Source organism: Pipistrellus hanaki (genome assembly GCF_964339955.1).
Source record: "Pipistrellus hanaki genome assembly, chromosome: 13".
NCBI classification, from domain to species: domain Eukaryota; kingdom Metazoa; phylum Chordata; class Mammalia; order Chiroptera; family Vespertilionidae; genus Pipistrellus; species Pipistrellus hanaki.
Window position 1 is genome coordinate 21,764,637 of NC_140515.1, and position 27,811 is coordinate 21,792,447.

A 27,811-nucleotide genomic window follows, 5' to 3' on the forward strand; every position below is an offset into this window, starting at 1 on the left:
GAGTGAGTGAGTCCTCCTTACATTTTGTGCCCTAGACACTGATCTCATTTAAGTTCCGGCCCTGGCAGCCACTCCTGCATCTCAGACTGGACAGGTATCTTTGAATTAATGAGCAGACATGGCCCATGACACAAATGAGTAGGTAGAAATCCTGACAACCAAAATCATCACACCACAAAGCTTCACATAACTACTATCCTATCATCTTTATTGACATACCAATATTCTAGAAAACTCGCTGAGAAAGATAAAAATTGCAAATAACATTATCTACCACTTCTTCCAGAAACTTCCTGAAAGATCCATCAACTCTTGAATAGAAAGCATCAAAGGACAATTCATACCTAAGACTCTTTGAACTCCCATCTCAAAATCCTCCCCTTGCTGCATCTACCAATCCCACTAGTATATTAGGATTCTTACTGGTTCTTAACCAGCCTCTTCCTTCTCCCCCACCTTAAGGACACTCTTTCAGTCAGACTTCAATCAGTCTCAGTAAAGAACTTGGTCTTTTCCATATGAGACATCGCTAAGATCTTATGGTCAGAGTGCACCTGGTTCCTTCCTGCAGGAAGGAAAACAGCCTTGTAGCCTTGTCTTATCAACAGGTTGTTTCGGAGATATTTGGGGGAGCTTGCATCCAACACAGCCTTCAAGCCACTGAATAAACCCAGTAGCAGGCCATGGAATAAAGGTGATCTATGCTTCAAGTCACAGAGGCTGCAGAAAGGCAAAAGACAGGATAGCTTGGGGATGTTGTTCATGCAACTCTTTTGAAAACATCCTGGAAAAACTCTCCCAAATAAAAGGCAAGAACGAGGGGGGAAATGAAGTTATCTGAATAACGCAGACTAGAAGAAGGATGCCCAGAGCTGTTTATTTAAAAACCTCATTTTCCTCTCTGGCTGCATCCTTGGTATTCTCTGCAGCAATCTACAGTTGGAGAATTTGGGAGAACGCAATTAAATTCAAATGCTTTGATGAGTACTATCTCTTCTCTTCATATTTGTCTAGAACTTTTTTTGTGTGTGTTGAATAGCAAGAGTGATGAAAGTGTTTTCCATAATAATAACAGTGACAAGGGCCTGATGATGAACTACAATTAGCTCAGTGATTCATCAGTTAGCGGAGAAAATTTCAATGCATCCTGACATTTAAAGCATTTGGTTGTGATTAACAGTCTTTGAAATGTCACCGAATTTTATTTAATTGGCTAAGAAAAAAATTTTTTTAAGGTAATCACTGCAAAGATCATATTCATTGCCAAAAAGATAATTGCGGTTGTCACATGACAAGGTAGATGCTAACTACTGTAGCAAACTGGCTCTGGGTTCCTACAAAGCCAGCTGAGATATACAGCCAGGAGGGTCTTAACAAGGGTATCTGAATGCTCCTTTCAAAGCTGTTTGTACAGTAACTGCAAGCCTGTAAGTCATCTGAGCAAATACTGAAACTGAAAAGCAGGTAAATGCAAAACAGAATTAACTGCATTTGGTTATAGTTACCTATGAGCTATTCTAAGTTTCAGGCACAGTCACAATTTCAGGTGTGTGTGTGTGTGTGTGTGAGAGAGGGGCGGGGGGGAGGGAGGAGGGGGGAGAGGTGTGTTTATGTGTTTGAGAAATAACTTTTTATTTCATATTTGCTTATAAAGGCAGGCATAATACACAGGAAGAGAAATCCATCTCGTAAAGATCATATCAGTGAAGGAAAATATAGCTAGAGTTTCATTTTCATGAGAGATTAACAACCTTTGTGTTTTTCAAAGTGTTTGTCTATTTAAAAGCCCAATGGCAAGAGATAAAATGGAAATGTCTTTCTCTATGGGATAAATGTGCATTAAAATATATATATATGGTGCCAACTGTCAACCAACCTCAAGTAGGGACATTTTGTACCTTTTGTAACATTTTTTGTACCTTCTGTTTCTTACTTTCCAGATTTACATTTGGCCCATAACTTTCTCTGATTGACCAGGCCCTAGAGGATTTTTCCAGGTGAGTCAGAGCAGGTAGGTATGTGGAAGGTTTCCCTGGTTCAAAAATACTTCTCTCAGCAGGATTCAAGGGAGGAAATCTGCCATGTGTTGGTGAAGTCTCTGGATTGTAGAAGTGTTGGGAGGGTAATCTACCCTCTTGGAGTACACAAAGACCCCATGCCTGAAAGTGTGCTCCTTAGACTGTGACTTGTGCAAGATTCTAATCCTATGGGTATGGCATGATATAAAGGGTTCCTGGGTCACTACGTTTGAATACTGGCATAAACATATTTCAAAAGGTCGGTTAATTGCAGGACTTCCAGGCCTTTAATGTGTCCAAGTGCACCGCGTATCTCACGACCTTGATCACAGCACCTATGGGGGAGCATCTTGGAAGGTCAGCATTCAACTGAGCATGCAATGAGAAACACTGGCTTAGAGGTGTCTGAGAACAAAATGGGCAAGTGGAAGGGAAGGGAAGAGAAAAGAACTGGACAAGGAAAAGAAGAGAGGGGAAGATGAAAGGGATACCATTGTAATTAGTTATTAAAAATAGGAAAGGAGCAAGGGGGACGCCAGATATTAGAGGCTGCAATTTCACACTGCCCAGGGAACCACCAGCCCATTCCCTGCAGATTGCTAGGGAAGGCGACTGGACAAAGTGGAGGGTAGGTGTGTGCTCAGTGAGTCGGGCCGATGTCAGGAAGGTGCTTGCTGTCAGTCAATCCTGGGAACAGTGATCATTGACCAGAATGGACAGGGCCACTGTAGCCCATGAAAATCTGGGGATACAGACAAAAGAGCTCATGCTCTTGACTTGCTCTTGGCTCTCTGGCCCCTTTGGCTTTGTTTCTGCCTATGTTCTCTTTATAGACCCCACAGGCAATGGACTGATGGATCACAATGAGAAGCACAAACTAAACTAGCCTGGATTGGACTATGCCCTGACATGGAACAGAAACTCTGGATACTGGCTTTGATTTTAGCTCTTATGAAAGCAAAATGGGATTTCTTTTATGAAGTTGACTGAGGGAAATGGAACCTTGGAAACTCAGGGGTTTGAATGCATATACATACACACACACACACACACACACACACACACACACACACACAATTTTTCATTCTTGCATGCAAGTCTCAGAAAATTCCTTTTCTCAGAATATTGCAAGAAGCCTACTCCACTAGCAACCAGTAGAGATGAGGACTTCTCTCCACCAATAACAAAGGATGTTCCTGAGGCCTTGGGCAGAGACTAGGACCAAAGCATCTGGAGGGGGAGTAACTCCTAGAAACCACAGGCAGCCTGGCAGAGTTGAGGCAGCCTAGAGTCCCTAGTCACAGAGATGGCACTGCTAACTGAGCCCAGCACCGCTGAGAGGGGACCAGGCACCGCTTCCCATGCTGACTTCCCAACCTCCGTCTACCAGGCCCAACTTCATTGGCCTGTGACGTGCACAGCTGTTCAGCGCCATACACTTGGCTTAACCCTGCTGTCACGCTCTTAAAATTCTTAATAACTTTCCATCAAGGGGCTTGCATTTCATTTGGCACTGGGCCTCCCAAATATGGAGGCCAATGCTTGGTCTACGCCTGCCCCCATTTCACAGGTGAGGAAAGTAAGGGGAAACTGAGCACAGCTTTCTCAAGGCCACAGAATCAGGCTTCTCAGCCCAGCCTGCCTGACTCCAGAGGCCACAAACGTCACCAGAGGACAAGCCTCTTCTAACTCTCACTCCTGCACCACCTCTGCCAAAGAGCAGAAGAACAGAAGTCCACTGCAGGCAGGTTCCCAAACAGGGACTCCCCAGCTCAAAGTAGCCTTCCCCTCTGCAGATATGAGGCTTTGGAGATAAAAAAAAAAAAAAAAAAGAGCCAATTTTCCAATCGTGCCAAGTCCTTTCAATATTAGCTCCTAGAAGCACCAGCTGAGAGGCAGAGCTCCGCATCTTCAAGTCCAGAGAAGGCATCTATCCAGCATCCAAGCCGGAACTTAAAGGTGCAGCTTGGCCCTTTGCTCAGGCCAGGTATGCTTCCAAGTTATTAATAAGGTGTTAACATAAAGGCACTGTCCTAAACAATGAGGCTTGCATAAATGTTAATTATCCCTAGCTGACAGCCCCTTGGGGTGACTGAGAGGGGTGGCCTTGAGTTTACATTGAAGAAGCTGGTGTGGCACCTTCCCTTCTTATTTTTCTCTTCTCTTCAGTTGTGGCATTGGCTCAGTGCTGAGACCAAATGGCCTTCTGGGTGCCAACAGCTGTATTGGTAGAAGGGAGTCTAGAATCAGACCCTATCGTTGGCTTGAGAGGTCAGTGTAGCTGAGTGGGAACAAGTCAAGTTTGGGAACTGGGCATACCTGATCACCACAGAGGACGTGTGCAGTGTTGGCTAGATGCTGCCACCTGGGCCAGCCGGCCCCACACCGCTGCCTGGAGGCTCAGAGCAGTGAGGCCCAGGACCTCTGCAGGCCTCGCAGCTCCTGCAACACCTCAACACAGTGGCCACCTTTTTAGGGCCTGTTCGCTCTCAGCTTCACCCCAGGCCTTTTTCCTGAAAACCATGTTCCCAAGTCTCCCTAGCAGTCTTTTTTTTTTTTTTTTTTTTAAATATATTTTATTGATTTTGTACAGAGAGGAAGGGAGAGAGATAGAGAGCTAGAAACATCGATGAGAGAGAGTCATCGATCAGCTGCCTCTTGCACACCCCCTACTGGGGATATGCCCGCAACCAAGGTACATGCCCTTGACCGGAATCGAACCTGGGACCTTTCAGTCCCCAAGCCGACGCTCTATCCATTGAGCCATACCGGTCTCGGCTCCCTAGCAGTCTTGACAAAGTTTATCTGCAGAAGAATACTGGAGGACACCAGGAGAAGCCAGGCTTCTGAGCGATTTCTCCCTTCTCTCTGCTGTAAGAGCATGGCACTTTTTTGGCAATGGCTGAATCTCCTCCAGCACTATCTTCTCCATGCCACGCCTTTCATGGTTCTGCCCCTCTGGCGGGCCACAGTTAGTAGGCACCCTCCTGTTGTCCCTTCTGGCCTAGAGAGGAGTGCCTCCTGCTGGCATTCATCTGTGGATTGTGTCATTCCCTGTTTGATCTCAGCTTTTCCATCCTTGGTGCAACCAATTCTCAGAATTAAACTCCTGCTGTTTGAAATACCAAGAGTGCTTTCTATTTTTCTGCTTTTTACCATCTCAACTGCTGCCTCCCTGATCCAAGCCATTATTATCTGTCACCCAGATGATTGAATGGCCTTCCTACTATTGTCTCTGCCCACCTACATTGCTTCTAAACACAGCAGCCAGCCAAATGCTGCTGAAACCCAATGTGCCATCCTCTGCTCAGACAACAATGACTCCATCCCAGCCAGAGGGAGAGCCAAAATCCTTGCCAGGGTCTGCAACGCCCCACATGGTCCGGCTCCTGCGACCCCGTAACCTCATTCCCTAGCATGATCTCTCATCCTCACTTTGTTCTTGTCTCCTCGCGGTATTATAAAAATACCAACCATCCCTGCCTCAGGGCCTTTGCATTCGCTGTTCCTCTTGCTAGTAGCTTCTTTCCGGAAGTATGCACATGGCTACTCCCTCACTTCCTTCAGGTCTCTCCTGCAACATCACTGCATTAGAGAGACCTTCCCTGGCCTCACTGTACAAAACAGCAACTGCCATCATGCTGACACATGGTGCTACCTTCCTCATAGGAAACATACCTCATCTGTCTTTGCTCACTAGAACTGGGATCAGCAAGCACCTTCTGTAAAGACTGATATAGTAAGTATTTTAGGGTTTATAGGCCATGCAGTCCCTGGTGCAGTTAACCAGTTCTACCGATGTAGTACGTGAGGAGGCACAGACAATACACAAGCAGGTGGACATGGCTGCATTTCAATCACACATGCAGGCTGGATATGGCTCATGGGCCAAACTGTGCTGACCTTTGCACTAACATGCAAGGTAAATGAAGGCAAACAGTTGCCAATTCTGTTCCATATGGTCTTGTCTGACATTATAAAGCATACAATACATGTTATCTAAATAAATGATCAGGAACTGCATTGATGAAGACAGTCATCATTTTCCCCACCACCCTCTCAGAGCAATGGGGACACAAAAGTCACATGTGGTTCTAGCTACAGACAGGTGGATTCAAGGAAAAGAATCACCTGCCCAACACCAACGCATTGCCTGGGATGCTAGCAGGTGCTACTTGAAAAAAAAAAAAAAAAAAAGCTTTGTTCAAAGTGTGAGACACAGCTGATTACACAGAATTATTTCCTGGAGTACTTATAGGAGCTTTGGCTATGGTACTGTTTATTGGGGATCTCCAAGGGGAAGGGAGGAGATGTATAGCACCCCCTAAACCTCGGGAACATCGTCGCACTCATGGGTCTACTCTATGAAGACATGGAGTTTCTCAGGTGAAAAGAAATCTGCCTTATAAGGTGTCTGGATATTTCTGCATCCAAAAGCATGGCTGGTGGGTCCAACCAGACTGCATCACCAACTCTGCCCAGCATGGGGCTGGTTTGACCTCCCCACTGGACCTGCTTCCCCAGACCTCACACATGGCTGGCCACCTCACCCTCCAACCCTGTGCATGGACACTGCTCAGCGACAGCCAGGCCTAATCATAATGCTGGTCCACAACTAACATAAATCACATCTAGTCTGTTGGACAAGAGAGAGGAGCTTACATCGCTGAGAATGTTGAAGGCCTCGTTCAGAGCGATATCCAGCATCCCAATGCCTTTGGCAAAAAGTTTGTCCAGGTGCTCCCTGAAGTGCTGAAACAAAAAGCAGAAAACCCATTAGTGTTTGCCCTGTTATGAGAAATGCCCCAACAAATTTGTTGCTGCTCCAACAAATGGGCAAGAGGAGCCCAGCACGTGCCCAGGGATGTGTTGAGTGTGTGTGATGTCCACTGAACCAAAGCCTCTGTCCACACAGACTAGGTGCCTGGCATTCTTTTTTAGCTGACCCATTCTGAAACCATTTATTTTGTATTGAAGGGAATTCTCTTCCCAAAGGCATCCACTCCGTGTGCTGGGAAAAACGGGTCAGAGAAGTCACCAGGAGGCAGGAAGGGTGGGCTCATGGAAAACCTTTGCTGGCGGTTTCCTGGGTCTAGGATTATTATTTTTTTCTATTTTCTTTTGCCATGCCCTGGTTCCAAACAATGCCCCAAGCATGCCATCAGCATTGAAATGGTGACACCCACTCATGGCACATCTGCCATGGGACACTGAAACTGATCACAGAATCTGAGCAGGTCATAGGGATGGATTCTGGGTCATGATTAATGGGTCTAAGACACTGTTCTGCCTGTGCCCCCTCAGGAAACACCAGGCCACTGTCACAGGGATGGACTGCAGGCTTGCTGGCCAACGGGACTAGAGCTTCAGTGGGCTCCTCAAGGCCATTCAGCTTTAATGACACCCAGGCCGAACAAGAATCAAGGCTGGATTCAAAGGGGATCGTTCACCCCGGGGCTATTCATACACCCTCAAGCCCTTCCCCAGCCCACCTGGCCCTCACAGCAACCACACCCCATGTTCAGAGCAGCTCTGGTTATCAAAGCCTGCTCCATGTTAGATTCTTAACTACCAGGTCACTGAGTCCTCAGAACAATCCTGTGAGGTTCCTCACCCACCTGTCAAATGGAGAGACTATGGCTCAGCACCATGCCCAAATCCACTCACCTCCTAGCTGCCAGGCCCAGATTCCTCCCATGTCAGCTTCACCCACTTTAATGCCCTCTTTCTTTCCAATATACACCTACTGCTTTTTTTTGTTTGTTTGTTTGTTTTTTGTTTTTTGTTTTAGAATTTTGTATGTCAGGTACTGGCCATGACCTTGGCATACGCCTGGCTAGTCTGGCTCCAGAATGCTCTTTCTTCATCCCTGTGTCTGAGCTGTGGCCAAGTCTATAGGAGATGGTCACTCAGATGCTTGAGTGATGGGGGAGAGAAATGCTGAAGGCCCTGGAACCAGAAAAACCACAGTGCCAGGAACCAAGCTCTGGGCATATCTGTTCTTCCTGCCTGGTGCTCACAGTCCGGCAGGACACAGAGCACCTGACACGCCCTACATGAACCCCTCGTGAACAAATCCGGGCAGTACGTGGGTCTAAGGAAGCCCAGGCGTCCTGGCCACAAAAGAATCAGGACAATCAGAACAGATTGATCCACCTTCACCAAGCACAACCATCTGGAACCTACTTGTGGGGGGTGGCCACTGAGAGGACTCTGGATTGGGGAGTGTCACACGCACGCCCAGCATGCCGCTCACAGAGGCTGCTCGTTAACCAGCCCCATGCTCCCGCGGCAGTGACCAGAGCCTGCTTTGACAAGTTCATTCTGTTCACTGATGTCATTTCTGTCAACTGCATTTCATTGGGCTCAGTCACACCGTTTACACAGTATTGTGTTTTTTTTTTAATAAGACAGCAGCCCTGTTTAGTTTTCCTTTTAATCCATGTGTATCTGCGTGTCCTGTGGAGAAAGCGCTCCGGGCGATGGTTGCTTTCATTACTGGACACTGAGGGGTAAAATGCAACAACATGTCATGGGATTGGCCTTTGTAACAAGGTCAGTTGTGACTTTGTTTTTTCCTGGTACAAATCTGGTCCGTATATTAGATGGAAAAACATTTCCTCAGGTTAAGGGTTTCCAAATGGTACCACAGATGAAGAACTTGTTTTTTGTTTCCTTCTCTTCCAAGTCCCTCGCATCCAAGCTGCCTTTGGTCCTCCTCCATACCCTCAACCCAGTCAGCTTCATTCCCCTGGACCTCCAGGCTGCATTAAACCCTCGGCCCAACTCTCCTGTTACACAAAAACCCATATTGCCTTTCAGGAAAGCTTCTCCCCTGATTGGCTTTCACCAGGAGTGCTCTGTCCACCAAGGGAGCCATGAGCTACATGGAGCTATTTACATTAAATACAATTAAAATGACCTAATATTAAAAACTCAGCTCCTCTTTCTCCCTAGCTGTATTTCAAGGGCTTAATAGCCCCATGTGGCTGGTAGCTGCTGCACGGGACAGTGAGGAAGAAAGAGCATGCCCACCATTGCATAGTTAGTTCTTTCAGACAGCACTGGCCTAGACACAGCACCTGCTCCTCATCAAGCCAATGACCTACTGTCAGTCAGAGGAAACCCTAAGGCTTACAGCCAGTGGATACGTGTGATTTCTGCTTGTCCAGCATCGATCCCCTTTCTTCTGATTTTCCTTCTCCCCCACCGCTCATAATTTATGTGGTGTAGGTATGGCTAACACCTTTCTCCCTCCTTCCCAGATCAAGGGGTGGGCCCATGTATCAGGCCCAACCAATCTGTGAATTCCACCCCATCTGCCTAGGTCAGGCATGGGCACAGGATACAATCCCTGGGCTTCCACTGACATGTGGGGAAGAGGATGCCCCACTGAGATGGCAGGTCAGGGAGGGAGGCTGGTCCTGCCTGCAGCCATCTAGCCACTGCCCAGGAAGAGCTCACCTGAGGAAGGTAACAGCCGCGCAGAGCAGAGCCCACGATGGAGGGGGCAAGATGGCACCAGGAGAACATGGCTGAGCCCCTAGACCCAGCTCTGCTTAGCATTTTCAGGTATGTGAGCCAACAGATTTGCTTTTTGCCCGACCAGATCTAGCAGGATTTGGGCCACTTAATGGACAGGACCTTGATGACCACGACCATCACATAAAGTTGGCTGAGACAGTACCTCCCAGAAGCTCCTCCTACATTACAATGACCCTCCTCATGTCATCTATGCCACTCCCTCCACCCCCTCTTAACCACTATCATTGCATCTTATGGTTTTCACACAGGGAGCAAGGCACTGCGTACCCAGCATGCCCTGGGTGCGCTTTCACTCCCATGACATGGAGAGATTGCTGGAGAATCCTAACCACATGCCCCCAAGGGTTGTGTCTGAAAGGGAACGAAGAAGCCTTTTGACTGCCCTGCGGCCTTCTCATCAGTACGATTCCTCTTCTCTACTCCCAGTTGTGACTGCTCTAGATTCAAAAATTGTTATATTTAATGCGATCATATTATAATCATTGCATGGAAGCAGTTGGTACATAGACCCTGTGGACCCCCAGGAAAAACAAAACAACTGCTGAACTAGGTTGCAGGAGACTTCCTAGGTTCTGGTTACAGCATTTACCGGCTATGAGGCCCCGAGGCAAGTAGCTTTGGCTCTCAGGCCTTAGTATTGCCCCCTGTGGAATGGGGATGGGACAGCTCCTGCAGGGGTGCCTCAGAGAAGCAGGTGGGAGCCATGGCTTGAATTCCAGCTCCTGACTGGTCGCTTGCCCTGCTATCAGCCTGTGTAAGACACTTCCTTCCTGGGAGCCTTCATTCTCCCCTGATGCAAGGGGGCTGGGCTAACCTCTCAAGGATATCACAGGAAAAGAGGAGTCATCTGAAAGACCGTGATGGCAGACAAATGGGAGACTTAGAGTTTCATACTCACTAAAAGCAATACTTAAAAAAAAAAATTCCTACAAAACTCCCTCTCTGCCATCTTCCTGGTTTGCAACTTTACCATCTAATACACCTTGAAAAATGACTCATCTTGCCCTTCCAGGTCCAGGTTTTATTAGATGGGGAGAGGGGCACGTGGTTGATGTCAGGGACACCGAGACCTGCGTGTCTCCCAGAGCCAGCTCCAGAGAACAGAGGACTTGGGACGGCCTGAGCCAGGCAGACGCTCCTCAGCAACTGTGTGCCAGAAGGTGGCCAGCTTCCATTATTTTTCTAAATTAAAATAAACAATTTATTGGAAGTGGTGACAGTTCCGTTTTATTATTAAACTTCAGTGAAGGGGGCGGAGGGTGGCTCTTTATCTTTGCTTCAGGCACGCAGGCAGCATATGCTTCTGCCCGGGACCAGGCCCGGCTTCCAAAGCAATTACGGCGGCTTACTGCCTGGGGAGGTGCAGCGGCACGAGCGCCACGGCTCCGTGTGCCCGAGTGCCAACCGCACAGCCAGGCCGCTTATCTCCGTGCAACACACACAGCATCCAGGCCGCCGAGGGTCCTGCTGGAATAACCCTCTCCCTCCCCGGCATTTGATTTCCTTGAATCAATAATGATAACGCACTCGGTGATAACAGCAACCGTGTTTTTTCCTGTCCCTGTAATTACAGGAAATGCTCGAATCCTGCCAATTAAGAGTAGGGGATTAACATGAAAGTGGACAAAACTGTCCCCCATCCAAGACCCCTTGAGTAGCAATGGTCCTTCCTGGGGAGACGCAGGGGGAGGCTGGCAGCCCCTGTCAGGGATGCCCATCAGGTGACTGCTGTCCGGCACATCAGAGTTTGGTACCCGCCTGGTGTGGACGAGGGCACTGAGGCACCTCAGCCTTGGGAAGGCTCTCGGACTGCCGCCCAGGTCCTTCGGTGGCAGCTGCATGCCAGGCACTGCTTTTCCTGCATTGCCTCACAGATCCTAACTCCCCCAAATTGCTATCATGTTCCCATGTTACATACATAAGCAAATGGAGACTCGGAATAGGGAAATTTTTGCCCACGATGTCAGAACAAGCATGAGGAAGGCAGGTTTCCAAGGACTGATCCCGATATCTGAACCCTCAAGCAGCAATGCCCCCCAGCAGGGGACACAGCCTTCAAGGTTCCTATAAAGCCCAGCATGCAGGGCCCAGAGCCTGCCTGGTCCTGCGCAAAGCCACCATCCCATGCTCAGAAGGTGCCATGCTTGGCTTAATGCTTTGCAGTCATCGCCATGAAATCCTTAATCATTTTATGTTTGAGTTTGTGATGTGTACATGAAGCCCAGTGGAACAAGAGCACGAGTGAGCACAGGAGCTCTGTCCAGGAGTCTGCCTTTCCTCCTGGGTTTATCAGCACACGGGCGCATCAGAAGCGCTCAGCTGTATGCAGTGACTTTGCACCAAACTGAAATGAGGGAGCTAAGAATAAGCGAGCCCTGTTGAGGCGCTCATTTTCAGCTCTGTCAGGAACACACATGGCAGCACTTGCCTTCTTCTAAAACGGGGATATCGCTAACGTCAGTTCATTCAGTGTCCCGACGGTCATGTCCATCTCACTCTGATGTCAAATTCCTCACTGAAATGTCTAAGGAAGCCTGTGAGCTGTCCCATCAGCACTGAGCACCAAACCCAAACAGCAGAAACCCGTTTGCCAGAGGCCCGGAGGGTGTGTGCCCCTGTCTTCTGGCCTGACTAGGGTACTACACCACAGATGATTGAATATAAATATGGACTCAGAATTCTCATATCATTCCTCCTGGCAACACCTTCCCAGCCCCAACCCTGGGATGACTCCCCAGACTCCAGTATAGGTTGAGCAACCCCCGGCTGGATTTTCCTGCCTATTTCGTGCACATGCAACAGCGACCGAGGGCGATGCCCAGTTAATAGAGTTTCCAGGAGAGGCAACCATCTAGCGACGCTGCTACTTCAAAGCCTGGGCTCCGGTGAATCTGATTCTCATTTGATTCCAGTGGGGAAAGCAGACGGTGACACCGTGTTTCTCAAACATGAAAACAGAATGGCCCGAGAAAGCTGGTGCTCAAGAGGCAGCCCAGATGTTTACAATTTAGGGGAGAAAGTGCAGACTCGGGTGGGGCCTCGTCTGCGCCGGTCCCCGTCTCTCCTTCATGTCGTCTAGAACAAATTGAAGTGTCTGAGGGTAGCAGCTGTTTAATGCAAATGCCAAATTAGGGAGGAGATCGATCTCCTGGATGTGAACAGTGAGTGTTATTTCATACCAGGTAGTCAGAGTCGCTACAAGCTCATTTCCAAAGCAAGAACACTAATTGGGCCATGTGTGATGGTGACTGAGCCCGGGTCTGGCAATTCTCTCCAATCTGGAAATATCAACAGCGGAAAAGATGCCTCCACCAAAGCAGTCCATTCGTTCCTCACTCTTCAGGCGGTAAGGCTGGGTCCCAGGGACTGGCTGCCACTTCCCATTAGCTCAGTGTCCTCCCAGTCCGGTGTCTGAGGGAGTGGCTCCATGAATCTCTGAGAGACCGATGCTACGGAAGCATCTGCTTTGTGTCCAAGCTGAGCATGAGGGCATGCGTGCAAACAGAAGCCTCACCCTTCACATCTTTCTGACAATTCCCAGTGACCAGGTTCATCTTTTATAAACTTTATGAAGACCTTCATTGGATTCCAATGTGTCTCTTGAAAGGAGATTGCTTTTCTCGGCTGCATGGTGCGAGAGCAGACAGAAGTCACAGTGCCAGTCCTTTCCCAACGAGACTCTGAGCTCTGTGGAAGCCTGGATGCCAAGCTATGTGACCTTAGAGTGAGTGTCCAGGGAGAGTGCTGTGCAGGCTCATCTTTATCAAAGCATCCCCTCACAGTCCGGGTGATGGCCTTCACACCAAACACAGAGCTACAGCCCAGCGAAGACAGTGTGGGGTGGTAAGGACACTCATTCGGAGTTTGTCCAGGGGTTGGTGGATGTGCCCTACAGTGGCCCATTCAGGGGAGGCCACGTTTATTTCCATAAAGGCTTGGCAAAGGTGTGTCCCAAAACAACAAAAGTGCAACTTCTTCTGTATGACCACTTGCAAGATTCATATAGATTCATAAATCTTGTATTTCCTTAAAATGTATTTATTTTAGTGGTCTCTGTATTTTGCCAAATTATATGAGTATTAGCCTTAATTGCCTAAATTTCTTCCAATCTTATTCAAGTCTGTGAATAAGCTAATACCCTCTAGAATGCTGTGACATTTTTAGACATAGATCAACATTTATTTAACCAGTCTCACACTGATGAAAATTTAGGTTTTCAGAGTCTTATTTTTTCAAGCATTCCTACAGTAAACATTCTTTGTATACACATCAGAGGGTTTTAGTGCATATGTATACTAATATCAATATAATAGCTTCATAGAAGGGAAGCTATTGGGTCAATATTTTTGTAGTTATACCACATAGAGTTACTCTGACAATTTAATGACATTCAGACATAGTCCAGCATATAGAAAGAAATCAGTAGAGGGTAGGTCTTAGTAATAGGGCAGCAATAGCACTGTTGTTTTTGTTGTTGTTGTTGTTTGTTTTTTTTGCCTATTAAAGTATCCAAATCAAAATTTTAAAAACATAAGCAGCCCCTCCCACCGCTCTCCCCCCCCACACCCTCCCCCAATCACCTCTATATATTATATAACAAAAGAAACGTCATGTGAAAGCCTGGAAAGGCAGGCAGGGACCAGGGATTCCAAGGTGCTCACAGGCTGGGTCCTGTGTGTTGAGTACCTGGTCCTGTGTATCCTGCATTCCATCATCAGGGTCCTGACCACACAGCTGCCCATTTCATAGGTCTTATATGTTTCTGGCCTCATCTGCCTGCTGGTCAGAGCTGGAGTCACCAGACAAAATACAGGATACCCAATTGAGTTTGAATTTCAGATAAACAACACATAGTCTACTAAAATTGTATTTATTGTTTATCTGAAATCTAAAGTTAATTGGGTACGCTGTTTGTTTATTTTTTATTTTTTTATTTTTTTATTTTCTAAATCTGTCAACTATACCAGACCAATTTCGGCAAAATTTTTATCAAAAAAGTTCTGAGAGAATCTGATTAGCAGAGCTTGGATTTTATGTCTGGTTCTAAATCGGCCAGATGGCCAGAGAGGAGATCCTTGGCTGACTCAGACCTGGACTATATGCACATTTCTGAACTTGAGGTTGATGGCAAGAACCGGGCTAAGTGTTACATGACCTTCACCAAGTGAATGTCTATAGACAGAGGAAGGAGGGGAAGCTGGACAGACAAGAACTATGGCTCAGTCAACTTAGACAGAGCTTGTGAGAGAGGTGCTGCCTTCCACAGGCTTAGTGAGCTGTGCTGATGGCCTGGGTAGCAAAGACATCACACTGACATGTCACACACACACACACACACACACACACACACACACACACACACACTGAGCATGTGCTTTACTCTGCAGCATGTTGAGGGGAAAACATGCATGGTAAGGAAACAAATAAATGGTGCCTTTCTCAAGGCACATCATAATATGCATCTAAAAAGTAAAAGGAAAGTGTTTCCAAAAAATTGGTGGTCCTGGGATGGTTTGAGGCTTAGCAAAAAGAGAGAGACTGGGCAAAAGAGAAGATAACACTGCTGACAACTAATATTTATAGGGTACTTTCTACATCCCACTTTGGCTTGAGACTCCTGACTGGTGTCTCCTTCAAGCCTTACAACTACCTGGAGGCACTGCACCCTCACTACCCTCATGTTATAAAGGAGGAAACAGGTTTGGAGTGTTTGCCTGGTGCCCACCGCTAATGAATGGTGGAGTGGGGGCTTAAATCTAAGCATCGGGTCCTAAAATATTTATTTTGTGGTTTTCCTAAAAAAACAAAAAAACAAAACAAAAACCAACAACACATAGAAAATTTCCATGACCAATTAATAGAGACTCTCATCTTAGTGATGTCCCACCACTACCTAATTCCATCTCCCTTGTGGTAGCCATCTCCAAGCTGGCCTCCCTGACTCTCACCACCTGCCATCCATGCCCATACTGCGCCAGGGCTGGCTCTGTGACCAAGAGAACACAGCTGAAGTGAGGGCATGCCACGAGCAAAATTAGGTGGTAAATGACTCTGGTTTTCCATTGTGGCTGCTCTGCTGATCTCCACTAGATAACTCGCTCTAAGGGAAGCCAACCACTTTGTTATGAGGAGCCCATGTGGAGAAGCCTAAGCTTCCAACCAACTGCTATCAGGGAACTGAGCTTTCTTGCCAGCAGCCACATGAATGAGCCCAGAAGCAGCTCTTCCATCCTAGGCCAGCCTGCAGATGACTGCAGCCCTTGGCCAACGTCCTCAGAGAAGCCTGGGTGTGACCCTGAGCCAGAACCACCCAGCTAAGGCACTCCCACCGTTCTCTCCCTCGGAAACTGTGCAAGATGATAGATGCTGTGTAATAAGCGATTAAACTGGGAGGTTGGGAGTGGAGGGAGGGGTAATTTGTCACACACAATTGGTGATTAATACACCTCAATCCAGATTATCTTGAAGCACATCGCAGGCCCATCTTGTTTAATTTGTGACTATGGCAATATAATATGTCTCTGAAAGAGAAAGACTTTTAACAAACAAATGCACAGTACACGATTCACCTGTGTCAAGCAGTCACACTGTCTGAATCAGGATTCAAATAAGGATCATGCATTGTGATTGGTTGAGGATTCACTTAAGTATCTCATTCTAGACTTCCTTCACTATTATTTTACTTACTAGAGGCCTGGTGCAGGAAATTCATGCACAGGGGTGTGTGTCCCTCAGCCCAGCCTGCACCCTCTCCAATCTGGGACCCCTTGAGGGATGTCAACCTTCCTGTTTAGGCCCAATCCCGATAGGATTGCTGGCTCCCAAGTGCTTGCCTGCCTGCCTTCCTGATTACCCCTAACCGCTTCTGCCTGCCAGCCTGATCACCCCCTAACCACTCCCCTGCCAGCCTGATTGATGTCCCTGACAGCCTGATTGCCCCTAACTGCCATCCCCTAAAGTCCTAGTCCCTCCCAATTGCCCTTCCCTGATGACCATCTTGTGGCGGCCATCTTGTGTCTGCATGGGGGCAGCCATCTTGCGTTGGAGTGATAGTCAATTTGCATATTACTTTCTCATTAGATATGATAATTTTTTTGTTGAAGTAATAAAGTTGTTTGTCATGAAGAACACCTCAGAATCTGAGTTTGGCTCATTGCATTCTTTGGATGACATTTAACATGTCCCTCTGGCCCCTATATCTTAGTGCAGGGGTCCTCAAACTTTTTAAAGAGGGGGCCAGATCACGGTCCCTCAGAGAACTGGAGGGCCGGACTATATGAACTACTAATTCCTACTGTAACACCTCGGCTGCGCTCACTGCCCAAAAAACCTGGCGGGCCGGATCAGACTCCTCTGCGGGCTGCATGTGGCCCGCGGGCCGTAGTTTGAAGACCCCTGTCTTAGTGTATTGATCAGATTTGATTTTGACTACTTATGCATGCCTGTCGCAGGTAGACAAAAAGGTAAGTAGGTATCCATTTGACATGCACTTCATTGAGGATGCTCTTACTCCCTTCAGACTAATGTCTGGTAGTCTCCTTGTTATTCTGGCAGCCACTTGTCCTCAATGCCTAGGTTCATTAACTTATTGGGAATGACATATTATATTATTCCATCACCCCTATTTATTAGATAAAAAATGCCCAGAAATTTCTAAAAATGGGAGCTTCTCCTCTTATACAATTTAGTTATCTGAGGAACCATTTGCAGTGGAAAGTTGGATAAATGCTTGCTGCTCTTGGTTTGTTTACTGGTTTTAAATATAAAACTTGGTCCAAAAGAGGAAGGAGCTTCCTCTTTTTTCTTTAGCATCATTATGAACTTCTCATTTTCCCTGTGTCATTGTTTTAGTGTCAGCATGAACTGTAGCACATATTTTGTGTTTCAGTTTGTTGCTCATTTGTGGCCGGTGGGAGCCTGTTCTCAGGTTGGCATCCAAGTCCTCTTACAGCCAGTAGTCAGCAGCTTCCTGCGGCCACAACAGGCATGATGTTCCCAACTCATCTTGTTCCTTTTCCACCTAGAATTGGCCATTTTCCTGAGCCCAATACAAGCCCCTTCTTAACCACTCACGCTCTGCAGCTTCTGTGTTTCCCTTGGGTACACACCTGGGAAACAAGCGGGAAGGACAGAAGAAAGAGCACAGAGGGGCCGATGGAGGGGCAGAGGAGTAAAGAACAGCCTGAGAAACTCATGAAGGGCACACAATGTGGTGGGAATTCTATTCCGATTACGTGATGGACGGAAGGACAAGGAAATAAGGTGAGGAAGTACTTTCCAGACACAGCTCAGGAATTTACTTCAAGGACGGGAAGGGAAAGAAAGGTTGGAGTCAGAAGAATTTGATGAAAGAGGCCAGAGGGGTATGTTCTATTAAAGCAGAAGCTATGCTAGGCCAGGGCCATAATAAGAATTCAAATTCCCTGGCTCAGGAGAGGAAGGACATCTATGTGCTCCAACCCCATCTGTTATGAATGAACTAAGTCTGACTGTATTTACCCGACAGCTTCACTACCAAGGTCTCTCCTTCCCTTCCTGATGGTACACCTTTATCCCACTATCCTAAGCCTGCTGGCTTGTATACATTCATCAAGAATCAATCTGATGTCACATTCTGTACTTAAGCAGTGGAGCAAAAGCAGATTTGGTTTCTGCCTATAGAGTTCTCATGCCAGCCGGGGGAGACAGACCACAATGGACCAGCACACCGATACACAAGAGTAACAAGTGCCATCCAGAAAGGATCGTGGTACTTTGGTGGCACACAATAGGAGCACTAAGAGAGGGCCCAGGAATTACAAAGTCAAGAGGGCTGGGGCATGAGAATTGTGGAGAAACAGCGTGTGCCACGGTCCTGTGGCAAGAGGAAGCGGAGCACACATAAATGAGTTTAATAGGGTCCCTGAGGCCAGAGCACAGAAAGGGAAAAGGAACATGGTGTACCATGGATCCAGAGATCCAAGAAGGAACCAGAGGAGGCAGGAACCTGTAGGCCACATTGAGGGCTTGTGTTGAACAAAATTATTAGCGAACATGATTGCTTAAGGATGACAAAGACTCAGAGCTGAGATGGAATGGCAGGTTGGGGGGTTCATAAAATAGACTTCCAGGTCAGGAGCAGGTAGGCCATGGACCTCACAGAACAGAGGGACAGAAGCCTAAGACCATTCACATGCTACAGAGCAAAACAGCAACAATCCACAGGAAATTAACAGGTGGATTTTCAATCACAGGACATGAAATCGACAGCGAGCCTTAGAGACAACATGCACGCTCCCAGTCAAGGAAAATCAGGCTTCACTGGCGAGGTGAGCAGAACAGCAGCGCTCTCTCCAAGAAGGAACTTTATGACCCATGCACAAAGGAAAATTTTTAAATGAACTCTCATTGTAAGAATAAAGATAAACTTCTGTGAATACCCATTGTAAGAATAAAGATAAACTTCTGTGAATATCTTTGATGAGGAAAATGCCTCCTTATAAATAAATGTGCAGTATGAAACTGCAAATTAATAAACAGAATGGATATCGTGAAAGGTCTTAATGATGCAAAGTCACAAATGAGCTAAATATCAGCCGTGCTAAGGCCTGCTCCTTTGATCCCCTTACTGTGGGCAATAATCTATGATGTTTCTTATCCAGATCCACCTGCAGATGCCCTGTGCTGCTCTTGTTCACGTCCGGCCACAGAGGCAGTCTACAAGTCACAGTGCTTCACTGAGACACTCTCTTTGTTCCCAGGCCCCTGGGACTCAAGGGCCCTTCCTCAGCACACAGACCGCTGGTCTGAGGAGGGCAAGAACTACTGAACAGTTATACCTGCTACAGTGATCCCAGTCATTCCAGCTCACTCAGAAACCTGGTTCCCGTGTGTTGATTAGCCACCAGGCATCCTCCAAGTAATTAGCTGGCCTTTACCTTCCCACAGCTGGCTGTCTTCCGGATTGTTAGGGAATGTTCCCAGGCCCCCGGAGTGGGAGTATTGGGGGTGGGAGGGATGGGATCTGCTGCTCAGCCTGGTAGGCAGGAGGTTTCATGAATTTAATTAGCACATCTCTACTCACCTCTAATTGAAATTAAAGGAACTTTACAAGGAAAATCATTAGGTTCATCATGCAGAGAAAAATAGCAAAATGTGCTAATTATCTGACATCTGGATAATGTTCCTTATAAAGCTAACAAAGGCAGAAGCTGGAGTAAGTTCACAGTGTGGGGTTCAGACCCTCCCTGAGCCCCCTTCCTCCATGCCCTCCTCCCAATTTCACCTTCACAGTCTACTTGGCATTGTCCTTTGTTGCTCAGGGTCTTCAGGCTACTTCTGGTTTCCGGTGGGCTATGATTATGAGTCACCAGAACAATGACTCATGGGATGGCCTGGAAGCATTCTGGAAAGTTTCCTGAATCAATCTGGAGGCAAAGGGCCTTGCAGCCTACCTCGAGCAAAGGTTCCCTGACCAGGAAATACCTGGCCAGTACAGAAGAGGAAATCCTCCTTCACCTGGAAGCCACCTGGTCAGTCCCCTGTCCTACTCGGAGTCCCACGTCCCTCCCCTGGGGCCCTAAGAAGAGTATAGGGAGGGGACAACGGAGATCAAGCCTGGGATGAGACAATAAAGGCGCAGTTTCTTTAAATCTCACCCTTTAAATGTAGTTCTTCCTAGATTCATTTAACAAGGAAAATGCCACATGATTTCAATAGGAAGTCTGCAATAGGCACCACGTTTCTTTTTTCCAGCCTTCTCCCTCTGCATCCTGCCAAGATCTGAATGTCACTTTCAAGGAAGGAAGCCCCAGGTATGAAACACTGCCTTCCCTGAGCTGGTAATTCTTGTCCAAATGTGCAGACACTCCTTGGTACCAAGTTAGAGAGGAGACTGAATACCCATGTGCCCCAAGCCTCATCATTCCATGTTCCTAATTTGATGGGAACGTCTCATGTGAGCACGAGAGCAGACATTCTAAATTAATAAAATGGCTCTGCTGGTCAGCCCTTTAGAAGAAAGATGACTTCACTGCTGAACGATTAGAGTCTCAGTGGCGTCCTAAGGATCTTGAGAACAAAGACAAAAGAGCCTTGGCTAAGGAGATGCTGTCCGTGAAGGAAGTCATTGCAGAAGTGAGACATACAACGAAAGGCAGAGAATTTAGGGAGTCATTTCAATGCTGCTTATCGAAGATCTTTCAAGTAACTTCCTGGGAAAGAAATACAATCTGAGAAATGGCCAACAATTAAAAATGTTACATAACTCACAACCACAGCTCAACTCTACGAGATCCCCACTCTTGGAATGCCATGCCCACCCAGCTCAACTCTAAGCAATTGCCACTCACAGACACCCTGCCCACAGTACAATTTTAACATAGATTTCAGTCCAGCCTGGCTGTGTTCACATTTTGCTCAGGCCTGCAGATTGAACTCACTCACCAGTGGTCAGCTCTAAGGGAAAGCTCTAAAAGGTTATTAATGCAACAGACTTGTTTAATCTGTCATTTCTCACCCTCCCTGTTCGCACCAGAACATCTATTAACATCTTGTCATGGAGCTACTGTTTCCTCAAATATGTATTTGGCCAATAGAAAAAGAGAGGCACTTGCTCTTTCTAAGGAACGTGTTTGGACGCTAGATTGCCACCCACACTCTTGTCGCTTGATATGCAAGCAGCACTTCCTACTTTTCTAATATGTTCAGATCCTGTACATGTTTGCTAGGGCTGTGTGATATTGTAATTTATGATAAGAAATACATATTTGGTCTTCATCCTCATTTCTGGCAGAGATCTAAAACTCTTGGGATGTCCTAAATGATAAGAGCTAAATAAAAAGTGATGGCAATGTCTTTTTGTTATTTACATAGCAAGCCCCTTTCCACCACACCCGAATTTATGTTAATGAGGTGAATAATGGAAAGCACTGAAGGATGTGGGGCTGGTTGCCAGGGAAACCAACCAAGAACAGGGGGTTGGAACTTTCAGCAGCTGCCCCTTCCAGGGAAGGGAGAGGGCCTAGAAATTGAGCTCAGTCACCAGTGATGCGTATTTAACGAATTCTCAATAAAAACACAAAGGGACGGGGTTTGGAGAGCTTCCAAGTTGGTGAACTTGTGGAAATGGGCATGTAAACACATGGAGGGTGCAAACCCAGAGAACTGTTTCTGTGAGTTCTGGAAGTCCCTTGGGCAAATGAATCAGATCTGAGGAGGGGGCCATGGAGCCTCCCTTGTATATCCAATCCATCAGAAGCACAGGTTATAACCTGGACTTGAAATTGGTGTCTGGAGCAGGTAGGAGTACAATCTTGTGGGACTGAGCCATTAATCTGTGGGATCTGACAGTATTGTAGGTAGACAGTATCAGAAGGCAGTTGGGGAGACAGCTGAGAATTGGAGAATTGCTTGGTGATGGGAAAAGAACACACGTGGGAGGCTGCCACAACACAATCCCACCCTCTTGGTGGCTTCCATAACAAAAACGTATTTTCTCTATTTTTTCACAGGCTTGAAGGTTGCAAGTCCAAAGAGCAATAGGTGTTCAGGGCTGGTTTCTCCTAAGGCCCCTCTGCTTAGCTTGCGGATGGGAGTTAAGGCTTCAACATATGGATCTGGGGGGCAGGGAGGGGTGTTCAGTCCCTAACACCCTTTCAATTGCTCAGTCAGGAACAAAAGTCCCTGTTTTGTTGATAAGAAAAACGGATCAAAAAGGTTAAGTAAATTGCCCAAAGTCATCAGAAAGTGTCAGAGTCCAGATCACAGCTCAATAGCCTCAAAGTCAAGAGCTCCTTGCACTTCCCCACAGTGCTTCGCCCCCTACTCCAAGAAATCCACTTCCATTGCCAGGGAGTGTCTGATATCACGTGTCTACATGAGATTATGCATTCTTTTTATTCATTCCTGTTACTTTATTGTGTAAAGAAATCTGAGCCATGACACTTTTAAACTTGCAAGAGCCATGTTCACTGTAAGTAAGCCGGAAGCCACATCTTTCAGCAACACCACTGAGATCCCCAGTAGGGGTGGTGTCTGTATCAGAGAGCTTGGTACAGGAGAAAGGACCTTATAGTAGTTAAATGCACAGACTCTGAAGCCTGGCTGCTGGTGTTGAAATCCTAGCCCTATTGCTCTTTATCACATTTAGGATATTGGGGTTCTCCCACCAATAAAAAGGGGAACACAGAGCACATCAGACATGATGGTTAGGACAGTCAAAAGAGATTACAGTACTGAGAAATCAGACACTAGTGAATAGTCAGAAATTATTTGCTGCTATTAAGGGAATTATTAAACCCTTTTATTTTTAAGTAATTATAGGCTCACAGAGAAGTTACAAAATTAGTAACAGTGTTTTGATACACTTTATCCAGCTTCTCCTAATATATATATATATATATATATATATATATATATATTAGTATAATTATCAAAACCAGGAAATTCAGAGTGGAATAATACTATCAATTAAAATATCAAACTTATTTGGATTTCACCAGTTTCCACACACATTATTTTATTAATGCATGGTTTTATGGAGTTTAATCACATGAATAGTTTGGTGTAACCACCACCATAATCAGAAATCCCCTGTACTATCTTCCCATTTATATTCACCTCCTCACCATCTCCTACCCATGGAACCATTGATCATTCCCTACTGCTGTGATTTTATTTTGAGACTGTCATATAAATGGAATTATACAATACACAGCCTTTTAAGATTTCTTTCCACCAACATAATAGCCTTACATCTATCCAAGTTGTCCCATACATAAATAGATCTTTTTCTGTTAACACCATTGAATGAATACACCACCATCTATTTATTCATTCACCAGCTGAAGGATATGTGGGTTGTTTCCAGTTTGGGCAATTACAATGAAAACTCTTATGAGCATGCTCAGACAGGTTATTTTATGGCATGTTTTCATTTTTCTGGGCTACACATCCACACACAGAATTGCTGAGCCATGTAGTAAGTGTAGCTTCAACTTACAAACGATTGTCAAACTGTTTTCCAGAGTGACCGCACCATATCATGTTCCCACCAACAACCTATGACAGATCCAGTTGCTTTGCATCCTCGCCAGCGTTTAATAATAGCAGAATTTGGGGGGAGGGGGGGTATTCTGAAAGGTACGTGGTGATATTATGGAAACTTGTTTAAACCATTTGGGGGGTGTGGCTGGGGATCTGAGGAGACTACTATGATTCAGGGAGCCCAAATGAAAACAGCCGCATGCCAGGAGTCATTCCACAATGAGAGCCTGCCATGCTGTGCTCCTGGAGCAGCTGTGGAGTGCACTGATAAATTTGGGGCCCTTGCCAAAACAGTTTTGGCTCAGTGGATAGAGCATCAGCCTGTGGACTGGAAGATCCCAGGTTCGATTCCTGACAAGGGCATGTACCTTGGTTGCGGGCATATACCCAGTGGGGGGTGTGCAGGAAGCAGCTGATCTATATCTCTCTCATATCAATGTTTCTAACTCTCTATCCCTCTCCCTTCCTCTCTATAAAATATCAATAAAATATATATTTTTTAAAAATTGGGGGCCCTCAGCAGGCACCAGGAAGAAAGAAATCCACGGGGAGGTGAGCATGCCCACTGCACAGCCCCAGATTACTCTGCCCTGGAACTTCTCCAGTGTTTAATCTCAATGGCAATATAAATGTTATTTTAGTGACAGCCTTAAAATTGCATTTTTGTTCACTTGGCTCCTCTGGTTCCAAGGACTAAAATGGGAAATATTTTTTAAATGTATTTTTATTGATTTCAGAGAGGAAGGGAGAGGGAGAAATGAAACATCAATGCTGAGACAGAATCATTGATTGGCTGCCTCCTCCACACCCCAAACTGTGACTTTCTGATTCATAGGGCAACGCTCAACCACTGAACCATACCGGTCGGGCCCACATGGGAAAGAATTTTAAGTTCACTTCGAAGACAAACTAAACATGCTCTTTCCCCAAACCCATGCCAAGCAGTTCAGGTCTGAATGGTATTAGAGCAAAGCGCATGCAAGCGTGAAGCAGAGGTCCATGGAGGAACTGGGAGGCAGGTGCCTTTTGTTTAAAAGGATGTAGAGACCAAGCAATTGTGTTCACTTTAGCCTTTCATGCTCAGAGTTGATGCCAAGAAGGGTTGGGAGGGGGTGAGCGAAGGGTCCAGGCTGTGTCTTCTCAGGTTCAGACCCCAGGGATCCAGTCCCTCATTTGTGCTGTGCAGGGCTGTGTCTGCAGGAGCACAATGCAGGCAGCATGGGGCAGAGGAGGCCTCTGAGAATGTGACTCTCTTCATGTGCCCCGGAGTCCTGGGCTGAGTGAGGCTTCCTCTGTGGACCACTGCACCTCCTTGCACCAGACTGACTCCTGCAGCCCAGAAATGCTGCTCCCCAGCACTCCTCCCCAAGTGAAAAAGGAGCTCAGAAAAAGAATGCACTGGTTGCTGTTATTGACCAATGAATGGAAACTATATAAAAGGAGAGAGTGATCCCAACCCCTCTTGGCATCAACTCTGAGCATGAAAGGCTAAAGTGAACACAATTGCTTGGTCTCTACATCCTTTTAAACAAAAGATACCTGCCTCCCAGTTCCTCCATGGACCTCTGCTTCACGCTTGCATGCGCTTTGCTCTAAAGCCATTCAGACCTTAACTGCCTGGCATGGGTTTTGGGAAAGAGTATGTTTAGTTTGCCTTCAAAGTGAACTGTATGACATGGTCAAGTGAGAAGAGCAACTGATTCTAGACTAAGCCCCCTTTTCCTAGTTTTATGCTATTATTCTGCCTTAAAAACCAAGACAAGGAGGACTGTTCCAAGGCTAGAGAAATTGACCGGACTCGGTTCGCATTTCAGAATTAAAGCGCACTTTTATCTACTATCAAAGGACCGTCAGTTTCAAAGTAAAGGCATCTTGGAAAACAAAGTCATTTAAGTGAGCTGGGACAAAATTTCACATATTCAACAACTAAGTAAATTTCTCCTTTGCTTTGTTGCTGGTACTTGATACACGACTGCCAGTCAGTTCTTACTCCGTGGCAATTCACTTAGCTGACTCTAACAGACACTGAAATTCACATTGTTCAAATAAAGGGCTAGCACACACTTTCTTGGGATCTTTACATGTGTTTACTGAGCATCTACTATAGATGCTGGGAGAATTAGACAAGGCTTCTGGCCTCATGGAACTTGTGCCTTTTTTGGTGGGGGGGTGGGCGGGCAAGAGAGGGACACAATTTAAAATTTAAAAATAAAATAATTTGTGATCAGAGTCCTGTAGAGTGGGTCTGGTGGGAAGCGTGAACTGGGGAACACGGGCTATATTGAGTTGGGTGATGATGTCTCCCTAAGGAAGGGAAGGAGTACTCCAGGCAGAGAAGAGCTGAAAAAACCATAGTGTGTCTGAAAGGCAGCCCACACTCCTCTAGTATGAATGACAGTGGCTGATACTGAATGAGCTTAGATTTTAGGGGTGTCGAACTCAATCAGAGAAGGGGCCAAAATCTAAAATCCAGCCTAAATCGCGGGCCGAATGTTTTACTGAACAGTCATAAACTGACAATGTCATAAACTGACAGCGGAGTGCAGTGATGACAGCGCGGTGCGGGCCACATTGCAAGGCCTGGCGGGCTGGATTTGGCCCGCGGGCCTTGTGTTTGACACATGTGGCTTAGAAGGTGAGTCCACATGGTACAAGGTACATGGGAAGGGCCTTAAAACTTCTTATCGTTGCCACAGAAGTATGGGTTTCAGCCTGTGTCATGGCTTGAATTATGAATCAAAAAGATATGTTGACATTCTAATCCCTGGTATCTCAGAATGTGGCTTTATTTGCAAGACCCTTGCAGATCTCATCAGTTAAGATTATGATGAGGACATACTGGAGTAAGGCGGCCCCCTAATCTAATATGACTGGCATTTCTTAGGCTAAAGACTGCATGTTTGCATCTCCTCAAAATTCCTATGTTGAAACTTAATTCCCAGTGTGATGATATTGGAGTTGGGGCCTTTGGGAAATGGTCAGTTATGAGGGCAGAGCCTTAGAGAAGAGACCCCAGAAAGCTCCCTCATGCCTTTCCCACAGATAGCCATTGATTACTCAAGGAAGTGGGCTCTGGCCAGACACCACTACTGGCACCTTGATCTTGAAGTTCCCAGCCTCCAGACCTGTGAGAATAAATGTCTGCTGTTTAAGCCCTCTGGTCTATGGGCTTTTTGTTCCAGCAGCCAGAATGGACTAAGACATCTTAGAAGAAGATGCCATGTGAAGAAAGACAGAAACACAGGGAGAGCAGCATTCGAAGACAGATGGAAGCAATGTAGCTACAAGCTAAGGAATGCTGAAGGTTGCCCGCAAACTACCAAAGACTAGGAAGAGGCAAGGACATATTCCCCTACAGGTTTCAGGGGGAGCATGACACTGCGGACACTGATTTTCATACTTCTAGCCTCCATCACTTTAGGCAAGAAATTCCTGCTGTTTTAGGCCACCCAGTTTGTGGTACTTTGTTAGGCAGCCCTGGCAAATTACTACAGCAGCGTGGTTCACGCTCTATGATTTTTAAGATCTCAGAGAAAGTCAAGTCAGTGAACTCTGCCAACAAACCCCCTGGCGTGAATTTCTCTGAGATCTTAAAGAGCATACAGCGTGAGGCATAGATATATCCCATATTCCTTAGCCTAGGCCTTCTAGATTTGGCCCGGGAGAGGCCCAAGTCTCACAGTATTCAAGAGCCACCCTCGTGTGCACACAATAAGGTTTAGAAGCAGGAAGCTGGAACTCATCTCTCTCCCTTCAAAGAAGCTATGCAAAGGGCAGCAACATACTGAAGTGGAAATTGTGCATACAGTTCCAACTTCTTAAAAAGTTCATTTGCCAGCGTGTCTGCATTCTTGATTGCAAGCAACAGAAAGGAATTTGGTGCCGCTGGCCATCAGACAGCTTTTAGAATCAATGGGGAGAAGCAGGTGCCAGGTGCACTCAGGGACTACACTACAATGAACAGGCCTCCGAGAACACTTCCCTGCCCCGAATTCTCAGCACGCTGGACACAAAGTCTCATCAACCTCTTTTATGAAGGAGAAAAAGAGACAATGACTTCTCAGAGTATGGCCCTGACAAGATTTCAAACTATGGGTTCTACAGAAGGGGACAATGGATGTAGGGTGGCCCAATACCCACAGATGACAAGGATGCAACTTGTAAGGGAGCTCAGGCCACGGGAAAGAGTGTCCTGTGGCTGGTGGCTCTTCAATCAACAGACC

The 27,811-nt window shown here is 46.5% G+C and overlaps 1 protein-coding gene across 4 annotated transcripts in view; it reads right to left on the bottom strand.

Annotated features, from left to right (window-relative positions):
* The window catches only part of CACNA2D3 (calcium voltage-gated channel auxiliary subunit alpha2delta 3), a 781,459-nt gene that overhangs the window by 379,127 nt on the left and 374,521 nt on the right, over positions 1–27,811 (bottom strand). For all 4 annotated transcript variants that reach the window (XR_014796705.1, XR_014796706.1, XR_014796707.1 and 1 more), the window contains exon 10: positions 6,681–6,770. Coding sequence is in view for 1 of the 4 variants with exons in the window: in XM_084903113.1 (XP_084759239.1) it covers positions 6,681–6,770 (90 nt within the window). In the remaining 3 variants the exon portion in view is untranslated. The remainder of the gene's footprint in view (positions 1–6,680; positions 6,771–27,811) is intronic.